The 12031-nt window shown below is 45.6% G+C and overlaps 1 protein-coding gene across 1 annotated transcript in view; it reads right to left on the bottom strand.

Annotated features, from left to right (window-relative positions):
* Positions 1-329: 329 nt before the first annotated feature.
* brat1 (BRCA1-associated ATM activator 1) overlaps positions 330-12031 on the bottom strand; it is a 33839-nt gene continuing 22137 nt past the window's right edge. Inside the window, 7 exon segments of the mRNA XM_061881263.1 lie at positions 330-3266; positions 5812-5920; positions 5922-6064; positions 7419-7494; positions 7555-7628; positions 8805-8985; positions 9136-9248. Of these exon segments, the coding sequence (XP_061737247.1) occupies positions 2533-3266; positions 5812-5920; positions 5922-6064; positions 7419-7494; positions 7555-7628; positions 8805-8985; positions 9136-9248 (1430 nt within the window). The 3' untranslated portion in view covers positions 330-2532.

Genomic DNA, 12031 nt, shown 5'->3' with positions numbered 1-12031 from the left:
AAAAAGCAAATAAGGTGCAGATATAAATAAATAGATTACTGTACAGATAAATACATTGTACTTTTTCATATGCATCCAGCGAGTTAATCCATTTTGGGGGGAGTTGAGGGGATAATTGAATTATGATGCGTTCAAGAGTCTTACGGCCTGAGGGAAGAAGCTGTTACAGAACCTGGAAGTTATATGTATTATATAAAAGAATCATACAATGATTGCAATAACAGAAGACAATGTCAAATTAAATAAAGCTAATATATATATATATATATATATAAAAAAACTAAATATAAATTGTAATTATTGTATATACAAAAAATTACTCAAATTCAAACAATTTTATAAAAGCTAATTTATTAAGTATAAACTCTGCAAAACCTCAAATGGTCACTTGCCAGTCGACTTTAAATCACCTCAATTGAATCAGACCATCCTAAAACCCTGGTATTACAAAAAAAACATAGTAATGTATTAGCAATGACGCTTGTTAGGAACACCAAAATGTTGCAAAAAGCCGGTCAGCAGGTTACAAAAATAAACGTTGATGAACGAGCGCATCAACCCTTATCTTTTTTCACGCGGCAGGTCTATAAATAGACTCCCCACACCTCACATTTCATTATTTCTACTTATGTAACAGCGAGGTTCACTCACTTACGCAACAACAGGCTGATTATCTTTTTAATGGCGTGATGAAAATATGCTGCTTCATATTTCATCTCTTTAAAAACCCAAGTCTGTCAATTGAATTTGTTGCTGGCGACCCCTAGGGGGCGTGTCAGGTGTCAGTAACAGTCCACTACAACTTCCTGACCCCTAGGGGGCGTGTCAGGTGTCAGCAGCAGTCCACTACAACCTCCTGACCCCTAGGGGGCGTGTCAGGTGTCAGCAGCAGTCCACTACAACCTCCTGACCCCTAGGGGGCGTGTCAGGTGTCAGCAGCAGTCCACTACAACCTCCTGACCCCTAGGGGGCGTGTCAGGTGTCAGTAACAGTCCACTATAACCTCCTGACCCCTAGGGGGCATGTCAGGTGTCAGTAGCAGTCCATTACAACCTCCTGACCCCTAGGGGGCGTGTCAGGTGTCAGTAACAGTCCACTATAACCTCCTGACCCCTAAGGGGCGTGTCAGGTGTCAGTAACAGTCCACTACAACCTCCTGAGCCCTAGGGGGCGTGTCAGGTGTCAGCAGCAGTCCACTACAACCTCCTGACCCCTAGGGGGCGTGTCAGGTGTCAGTAACAGTCCACTATAACCTCCTGACCCCTAGGGGGCGTGTCAGGTGTCAGTAACAGTCCACTATAACCTCCTGACCCCTAGGGGGCATGTCAGGTGTCAGTAGCAGTCCATTACAACCTCCTGACCCCTAGGGGGCGTGTCAGGTGTCAGTAACAGTCCACTATAACCTCCTGACCCCTAGGGGGCGTGTCAGGTGTCAGTAACAGTCCACTACAACCTCCTGACCCCTAGGGGGCGTGTCAGGTGTCAGTAACAGTCCACTATAACCTCCTGACCCCTAAGGGGCGTGTCAGGTGTCAGTAACAGTCCACTACAACCTCCTGAGCCCTAGGGGGCGTGTCAGGTGTTAGCAGCAGTCCACTACAACCTCCTGACCCCTAGGGGGCGTGTCAGGTGTCAGTAACAGTCCACTATAACCTCCTGACCCCTAGGGGGCGTGTCAGGTGTCAGTAACAGTCCACTATAACCTCCTGACCCCTAGGGGGCATGTCAGGTGTCAGTAGCAGTCCATTACAACCTCCTGACCCCTAGGGGGCGTGTCAGGTGTCAGTAACAGTCCACTATAACCTCCTGACCCCTAGGGGGCGTGTCAGGTGTCAGTAACAGTCCACTACAACCTCCTGACCCCTAGGGGGCGTGTCAGGTGTCAGCAGCAGTCCACTACAACCTCCTGACCCCTAGGGGGCGTGTCAGGTGTCAGCAGCAGTCCACTACAACCTCCTGACCCCTAGGGGGCGTGTCAGGTGTCAGTAACAGTCCACTATAACCTCCTGACCCCTAGGGGGCGTGTCAGGTGTCAGTAACAGTCCACTATAACCTCCTGACCCCTAGGGGGCATGTCAGGTGTCAGTAGCAGTCCATTACAACCTCCTGACCCCTAGGGGGCGTGTCAGGTGTCAGTAACAGTCCACTATAACCTCCTGACCCCTAGGGGGCGTGTCAGGTTTCAGTAACAGTCCACTACAACCTCCTGAGCCCTAGGGGGCGTGTCAGGTGTCAGCAGCAGTCCACTACAACCTCCTGACCCCTAGGGGGCGTGTCAGGTGTCAGTAACAGTCCACTATAACCTCCTGACCCCTAGGGGGCGTGTCAGGTGTCAGTAACAGTCCACTATAACCTCCTGACCCCTAGGGGGCATGTCAGGTGTCAGTAAAAGTCCATTACAACCTCCTGACCCCTAGGGGGCGTGTCAGGTGTCAGTAACAGTCCACTATAACCTCCTGACCCCTAGGGGGCGTGTCAGGTGTCAGCAGCAGTCCACTACAACCTCCTGACCTCTAGGGGGCGTGTCAGGTGTCAGTAACAGTCCACGACAACCTCTTGACCCGCGTCCGTGTGGCCGTGGGCGGCACGGGCGCTCATGATGTCCTGCAGCAGAGACAGGAAGGAGTTGTGTACGTGGTCGCTGCTTTGGCTCAGAAGAACTGATCGTTGGTCCAAGTCCAGCGAGGTCAACACCTGGCACACGCCCACGCGGTGATCCCCGTCCTGGTCACCGGGCGTCCTCCTCAGCATCAATCTGATCTCCTCTGGCAGCACGCAGGTCGCCATGGCGGTCCGCTCATCTCGGGTGTCGGCCAGCAGGGGGCAGACCGTGTCTCTGATGCTTATCAGGAGGCGGCTGGCTTTCAGTCCCACGGGTCGATCGCAGTCCACCAGGCATGCCAAGAGCGCGGGGATGACGCCTTGGTCCACTAAGAAACCTAACGCCGCGTCCAAAGTGGCGTCCGGCCCGTTTATGCGCGTGTGAAGTGCGCACGCCGGCTCGTAGGACTGTCCGCCCCCGTTCTCGCCGTAACCCGGGCGGCCCTTGAGGACCGAGTCCAGCAGCAGCTCCGCCAGCTCCAAAGAGTGGACCTTGACCTCCCAGTCCAGATCCACGCTGCCCAGAGATAGGACGCGGCGCACGGAGTCCAGGAGGAGCGGCGAGGAGGACGGCGAGGAGGAGAACCAGGAAATGAAGTAGCGGACTACAGCCCGCCTGGCGAAGCCTTCCGTGTCCTCGCTGAGGATGTCCAGCAGGCGGCGCACTAGGTCGGCCTGGAGGGACACAGGGACACTTTATTAGGTACTTGGTAGAAGGCTTCTGGGAATTTTTTTTTTTTTTAATTATTTGTTTCGATTTTTAACCTATTTAAAAAAAAATGTAATAATTGTTCAGTTTTTTTGACATAGGCCGAATGTAGTTTGGACAACCCTGGTCTAAGTTTCCTTATTTATCTTTTCTGTGCCCTTGAGAATGTGTTGTCATCCTTTCCTCTTGTAATGAAGCTATGGTTTTCCAACAACTCACCATGTGAAGCATTAAACGTGGTCCAAGTCTAAAAAAGGCAGCAAAGGTTTTGTCATTGTTTTGGATTTGATGAGATTGTGTCCACTGGTTTGATTGATTGATTGATTGATACTTTTATTAGTAGATTGCACAGTACAGTACATATTCCGTACAATTGACCACTAAATGGTAACACCCCAATAAGTTTTTCAACTTGTTTAAGTCGGGGTCCACGTTAATCAATTCATGGTGGGTGTATTTTACAAACCACGTTTCCGTTTGAGTTGGGAAATATAAACAGAATAAAACAATTTGCAAATCCTTTTCAAGCCATATTCAGTTGAATATGCTACAAAGACAACATATTTGATGTTCAAACTCTAAACATTTTTTTTTGTGTGCAAATAATCCTTAACTTCGTCACGTCCGTTGTGTCCTGAGCAAGACACTTCACCCTTGCTCCTGATGGGTGCTGGTTAGCGCCTTGCATGGCAGCTCCCTCCATCAGTGTGTGAATGGGTAAATGTGGAAGTAGTCTCAAAGCGCTTTGAGTACCTTGAAGGTAGAAAAGCGCTATACAAGTACAACCCATTTATCGTGTCATCCGGACCAAAGGGGAAGCGAACCATCCAGACTGTTATTGACGCAAAGTTGAAAAGCCAGCATCTGTGATGGTATGGGGGTGCATTAGTGCCCAAGGCATGGGTAACTTACACATCTGTGAAGGCACCATTAATGCTGAAAGTTACATACAGGTTTTGGAACAACATATGCTGCCATCCAAGCGCCGTCTTTTTCATGGACGCCCCTGCTTATTTCAGCAAGACAATGCCAGCGTGGCTTCGTGCGGGTACTTTCCTGGCCCGCCTGCAGTCCAGACCTGTCTCCCATGGAAAACGTGTGGCGCATTATGAAGCGTAAAATACGACAGCGGATACCCCGGACTGTTGAACGACTGAAGCGCTACATAAAACAAGAATGGGAAAGAATTCCACTTTCAAAGCTTCAACAATTAGTTTCCTCAGTTCCCAAACGTTTATTGAGTGTTGTTAAAAGAAAGGGTGATGTAACACAGTGGTGAACATGCCCTTTCCCAACTACTTTGGCACGTGTTGCAGCCATGAAATTCTAAGTTAATTATTATTTGCAAAAAAAAAATAAAGTTTATGAGTTTGAACATCAAATATGTTGTCTTTGTAGCATATTCAACTGAATATGGGTTGAAAAGGATTTGCAAATCATTGTATTCCGTTGATATTTACATCTAACACAATTTCCCAACTCATATGGAAACGGGGTTTGTCTTAAACTTGTATGAATGCAATTCAGTGGAACTTACTGAAGATTTCCCAAGGGCTGTTTTACAGGCCAATGTTGGAACATACTTCCACAGTTTGCAATTTAAGCCACACCCACTCAATTTTAGAAGAAAAAAATATTTTCCCCCATATTAGCCGCATTGGACGATAGGCCGCAAATTATACACACACATATATATATATATATATATATATATATATATATATATATATATATATATATATATATATATATATATATATATATGTATATATATAAATATATTCACGTTTTGAAATTAGTTATTTAAATATATTCCAAACTATGCCTGAACCATGGCAGTAAAACGGCTGATCAAACAAAACAGAAGTCATTGTCATGGACCCACTAGCTGCGCAAGCTAGCTCTCCAATTAGCTAAAAAGACTTAATAACTCCACGGTGACGTTTTGGTGAATTTACTGAGGAATTTGTGAAACTGAAACAAAACCAAAATAATGGCTTTGTAAGTTAATAATGCTAACACAGACACTTGTAAACGTATTAGCATATTAACTAATGCTAACGCTGCTAGCTTGATTAGATTACGATAGCACGTACAAATATGCATGAAAACATTCCAACAGACGTCACACATGGGACGGTTTAGAAATTAAGAATTGTTTTAGTTATATTGTAAAACTTACAAACGTTGCTTGGAGTGATGAATGGAGAATCCATATGAGTAGCAACGTTATGAACAGCTAAAAAAGGAAAGAGCAGTTGTACTCTAAACAGAAGCACCTGCAGTGAGCGAACACGTCTAGAAGATAGCACCATGGCACAAACTATAACATCTTTTCTTTCTTCGTTTTTTTTAATAACTGTGCAGCATGGTCGTCAGCGAAGAGAAATCCATAAATCAGCCGCACCGTTTTATAAGCGTTGGAAAAAAGTAGCGGCTTACAGTCCAGAATTTAGGGTTGAAAAAATAAAATAAAATAGACGTCAAATGTTTTTACAAACCTGTCCCTGATGCGGCGCCGCCCCCCTGCTGCCAGCTGGGCGCCAGAGTCCTCGCCAGTGCAGCGATGACGCTGGCTCTCACGTAGCTCTCAGGGTCCTGCAGTGCCGCCCCTGAGGACGGGAGTGGATGTGCTGGGCAGGTCTTCTGATTCCAGGGCGAGGACGCCGGCCAGCTGTCCCAACAACTCCACACTGGAGTCTCTCACCTCCCAGCGCGGGTCACAGACACGCTTCTGGACCGTGGTCATGAGATCTGGCAATGGAGAGCAGACATCATACAGTATGTGTCATTTCTACAGCAGACATAATACAGTATGTGTCATGTCTACAGCAGACATCATACAGTATGTGTCATGTTTACAGCAGACATACAGTATGTGTCATGTTTACAGCAGACATAATACAGTATGTGTCATGTTTACAGCAGACATAATACAGTATGTGTAATGTTTACAGCAGAAATAATACAGTATGTGTCATGTTTACAGCAGACATACAGTATGTGTCATGTTTACAGCAGACATAATACAGTATGTGTCATGTTTACAGCAGACATACAGTATGTGTCATGTTTACAGCAGAAATAATACAGTATGTGTCATGTTTACAGCAGACATAATACAGTATATGTAATGTTTACAGCAGAAATAATACAATATGTGTCATGTTTACAGCAGACATTATACAGTATATTGTCATGTTTACAGCAGACATAATACAGTATATGTCATGTTTACAGCAGAAATAATACAGTATGTCATGTTTACAGCAGAAATAATACAGTATGTCATGTTTACAGCAGACATCATACAGTATGTGTCATGTCTACAAAAGACATCATACAGTAAGTGTCATGTCTACAAAAGACATCATACAGTATATGTCATGTTTACAGCAGACATACAGTATATGTCATGTTTACAGCAGACATCGTACAGTATGTGTCATGTCTACAGCAGACATCGTACAGTATGTGTCATGTCTACAAAAGACATCATACAGTATGTGTCATGTCTACAAAAGACATCATACAGTATGTGTCATGTTTACAAAAGACATCATACAGTATGTGTCATGTTTACAGCAGACATCATACAGTATATGTCATGTTTACAGCAGACATCATACAGTGTATGTCATGTTTACAGCAGACATCATACAGTGTATGTCATGTTTACAGCAGACATCATACAGTATATGTCATGTTTACAGCAGACATCATACAGTGTATGTCATGTTTACAGCAGACATCATACAGTGTATGTCATGTTTACAGCAGACATCATACAGTATATGTCATGTTTACAGCAGACATCATACAGTATATGTCATGTTTACAGCAGACATCATACAGTGTATGTCATGTTTACAGCAGACATACAGTATATGTCATGTTTACAGCAGACATCGTACAGTATATGTCATGTTTACAGCAGACATCGTACAGTGTATGTGATGTTTACAGCAGACATCGTACAGTGTATGTCATGTTTACAGCAGACATCATACAGTATATGTCATGTTTACAGCAGACATCGTACAGTGTATGTCATGTTTACAGCAGACATCATACAGTATATGTCATGTTTACAGCAGGTGAACACTACCTTCTCTGAGCTGCTGTGGAAAAGACGTGCAAATGTTCATCCACTGTATGAAGGCCTTGTAGGACTTGTGAAGAACCTGAAAACAACACGGAATTAAACTTTTGGTACTGATGTCGTACAGAATATAAGTACTTACTGTAGGGTCCAAATCAGGGTTCTTCATATGCTGGATCAGAACTTCAAACACTGACTTCATTGTGCTGTTAACTCCTGAAACATACAAAAGTGACTGCATTTGTAGAATGTATCCATTTAAAGGATAAATATTGTTACCAGTTTAAGGTGTGTGTGGTGGGGGAGTATATTTTAGCGTTAGTGCTGACTGAGTTAGTGCTGCAAGGGGTTCTGGGTGTTTGTTGTGTTGTGTTTGTGTTGTGTTACGGTGCGGATGTTCTCCCCGAAATGTGTTTGTCATTCTTGTTTGGTGTGGGTTCACAGTGTGGCGCATATTTGTAACAGTGTTGGCATTGTTTATACGGCAACCTTCAGTGTTACCTGTATGGCTCTTGACCTAGTATGCCTTGCATTCACTTGTGTTTGTCAAAAGCCGTAGATATTATGTGACTGGGTCAGCACGTAAAGGCATTGCCTTTAAGGTTTATTGGCGCTCTGTACTTCTCCCTCCGTCCGTGTACACAGCGGCGTTTTAAAAAAGTTATACATTTTTACTTTTTGAAACCGATACCAATAATTTCCAAAAGCCATTTATCAACAACATCCAGAAACGCTGATCTGTAATTTGACCCCCTTAACATGCTTCAAAACTCACCAAATTTTACACACACATCAGGACTGGCGAAAATTGCCATCTAATAAAAAACCAAACCCCAAAAGTCAAAATTGCGCTCCAGCGCCTCCTAGGAACAAACCCAGGCAAAACTGCTTGTAACTTCTGTTAGGAATGTCGTAGAGACATGAAACAAAGACCTCTATGTAGGTCTGACTTAGACCAGGGCTTGGCAGCGGCCAAAGGCGGACCCGACCAACGCTGCTTGCGGCTTTAATTTTTAGTTTGTGGTTTGCCTCTATTTCTTTGTGGTGTACCCCGCCTTCCGCCGGATGCAGCTGGGGTCGCGAGAGGTGCTCCCCAGAAGGGACAGGCGGTAGAAAATGGATGGATGGATGGACGTACAGCCCTTTGTTCTTCAACTGTGGTTGTTTTTAAAGGGCTTTATAAATAAAGTTGGTATGGTAAATGCATTGCACAACGTTTAAAAATATATTTTTTTATTTAGTGGGTGTGGCTTATTCAGTGGTGTTCTCTATAGTCCAAAAAATACGTTAATTTGTTTGGGGCAATGCTTTATAACCGAAACACTGTACGAAAATCCGAGACCTACTTTTAGTAATGATTTTGGTTGGCAATAAAAGGGACAGAACAATTACCCGGGCTGCTGCTGAGCGAGGCCAGAACCTCCAACGCGCATTTCTGAACTTTCCCACTGGCAAGCAGACACCTGAAGGCCTCATCACTGCAGCCGGAGGAGTGGTCGCCGCTGCACGCTCTCAACAGCGACACCACTGCCAGGACCATGGAAGCCGGGGGACACGGGAGGACATCGGGAGGCTGCGGGGCAGAGAGTCGTCGTCACGGTAACGCCGGTTCATTCATTTGCCACTTTCACAATGAATTATTGTGGTTTGTGTCCATCAAACTGGATCATATTCACACTTTGATGCAACTTCTGCACCGCGTGCAAGTGCGTCTCGGTCTCACCATGAGCGCAATTTGCGGTGCGTTTCTCAGGCTGACACAAATGAGGGAGACAAAGGCGCTTTTACTCTTCAGCTGCGCCGCCATCAGTACGTGATGCTCGTCTCCTGCAGACACTGAAAATAGATTCTCTTATTGACAAAGACGTACAGTAGGAAGGGGATTCATATTCGTCACGGTTTGCCTAACACGTGAAATGTGACCAATTGGGCGGGGTGCAATGTCCACTTTAGCCACCAGATGGCAGTAGAGCAGAGGTGGGCAAACTACGGCCCCAAAAATAAAACAGAATTGAGCAAATTGTGTAATAATTATTAATCAAACATTCACACATGATTTTCTACACCAAAAGTTCATCTATTTATTCTTCTTCTTCTCCAGGTTTTGGCGCTCTCTACCTTCCACATTTTTCATCCGATTCAAACCATTCCAGCCTCGACATGTTTAACTCATCCTGGACAATCAAACTATAATTTTTTTCAAGTTAAAAAAAATTCCAGGAATTCCCATTTTTTTCAAACCCTTTTTTCACCCTATATTCTGTCGACTACTCCGTCCACAGTTTTCAACCCACTTGAACCGTTCCACCGTCCAAACATTCCTATTAGTCAGGACAAAAAACAAACTTGCTTTTTGAACTGGAAAAATTCCCGGTTTTCCCCAAAATTCCAGGAATTCTGTGATACCGTTTCTTAATTAAAAATGTTACTACTTCAACATTTCTCGACCGATTTGAAAAATTGCAACACCAACCCATCCATCCATCCATTTCCTACCGCTTATTCCCTTTGGGGTGGCGGGGGGCTCTGGTGCCTATTTCAGCTACAATCGGGCGGGAGGCAGCGTACACCCTGGACAAGTCGCTCCCTCATCGCAGGGCCAACACACAACATTCACACTCACATTCACACACTAGTGACCATTTAGTGTTGCCAAAAAACATGTCCCCAGGTGCATGTCTTTGGAAGTGGGAGGGGCCTATCCCCAGGTGCATGTCCTTGGAGGTGGGAGGGGCCTATCCCCAAGTCCATGTCTTTGGAGGAGGGAGGGGCCTATCTACAGGTGCATGTCTTTGGAGGTGGGAGGGGCTTTCCCCAGGTGCATGTCTTTGGAGGTGAGAGGGGCCTATCCCCAGGTGCATGTCCTTGGAGGTGGGAGGGGCCTATCCCCAGGTGCATGTCCTTGGAGGTGGGAGGGGCCTATCCCCATGTGCATGTCTTTGGAGGTGGGAGGGGCCTATCCCCAAGTGCATGTTTTGGGAGGAGGGAGGGGCCTATCTATAGGTGCATGTCCTTGGAGGTGGGAGGGGCCTATCCCCAGATGCATGTCTTTGGAGGTGGGAGGGGCATATCCCCAGGTGCATGTCCTTGGAGGTGGGAGGGGCCTATCCCCAGGTGCATGTCCTTGGAGGTGGGAAGGGCTTTCCCCAGGTGCATGTCTTTGGAGGTGGGAGGGGCCTATCCCCAGGTGCATGTCCTTGGAGGTGGGAGGGGCCTATCCCCAGGTGCATGTCCTTGGAGGTGGGAGGAGCCTATCCCCAGGTGCATGTCTTTGAGGTGGGAGGGGCATATCCCCAGGTGCATGTCCTTGGAGGTGGGAGGGGCCTATCCCCAGGTGCATGTCTTTGGAGGTGGGAAGGGCTTTCCCCAGGTGCATGTCTTTGGAGGTGGGAGGGGCCTATCCCCAGGTGCATGTCCTTGGAGGTGGGAGGGGCCTATCTATAGGTGCATGTCCTTGGAGGTGGGAGGGGCCTATCCCCAGATGCATGTCTTTGGAGGTGGGAGGGGCATATCCCCAGGTGCATGTCCTTGGAGGTGGGAGGGGCTTTCCCCAGGTGCATGTCTTTGGAGGTGGGAGGGGCCTATCCCTAGGTGCATGTCTTTGGAGGTGGGAGGAGCCTATCTACAGGTGCATGTCTTTGGAGGTGGGAGGGGCCTATCCCTAGGTGCATGTCTTTGGAGGTGGGAGGAGCCTATCTACAGGTGCATGTTTTTGGAGGTGGGAGGGGCCTATCCCCAGGTGCATGTCTTTGGAGGTGGGAGGAAGCCGGAGTACCCGGAGGGAACCCACGCAGTCACGGGGAGAACATGCAAACTCCACACAGAAAGATCCCGAGCCCGGGATTGAATCCAGCACCACCATTTAAAGTTATTGAAAATATTCAATTTTTTTTTAGGATTTTCCAAAAAAATTCCAAAATTTATATGACATTTCCATTGAATAAATGGGACATTTTTCAAAGTTCCACAACTCCTACATTTTTCATCCGATTCAAACCATTCCAACTTCAAAATATTGAGCCTGTTCGGGAATTATGTGTTCTACTTAAATAATTCTAAAAAGAAATTCCTGGATTTCCTAGAATTCCCAGGTTTTAGGGAAATTTTCCCCATTCAAAGTGAATAATCCATTTTTCAAACTTCCACAATCCCCATTCTTCAACCGAATGAAACCATTCCTCTGTCAACATTCCTCTTAGTCAGGACAAAAAAAATCAAGTTGGTTAAGGAACTTAAAAAATTCCCAGTTTTCCCAAAATTCTGTAATACCATTTCTCAATTAAAAACCTTACCACTGCAACATTTCTCGACCGATTTCCAAAATTCCAGCACTAACCATTTCAACTCTTTCAGAACATTCAGTTTTTTTGTAGAATTTTCTAAAAAATTCCCGCTTTTCCAAAATTCCCATTGAAAAGAATGGGACATTTTTTAAAGTTCCACAACTCCAACATTTTTCATCCGATTCAAACCATTCCACCTTCAACACATTCCACCAAACGGGAAATTCAAACCATAATTTTTCCAAGTTCCCAAAAAATTCCAGGATTTTCTAGAATTCCTGCGTTTCCACAGCCCTATTTCCACCCTTTTTTTCTGGCGACAACTCCTTCCACATT

This window comes from Nerophis ophidion, linkage group LG20 (assembly GCF_033978795.1).
Source record: "Nerophis ophidion isolate RoL-2023_Sa linkage group LG20, RoL_Noph_v1.0, whole genome shotgun sequence".
Taxonomy (NCBI): domain Eukaryota; kingdom Metazoa; phylum Chordata; class Actinopteri; order Syngnathiformes; family Syngnathidae; genus Nerophis; species Nerophis ophidion.
Note: the sequence above shows the minus strand (reverse complement) of the source record. Positions and strands in the feature narration are given on the sequence as shown.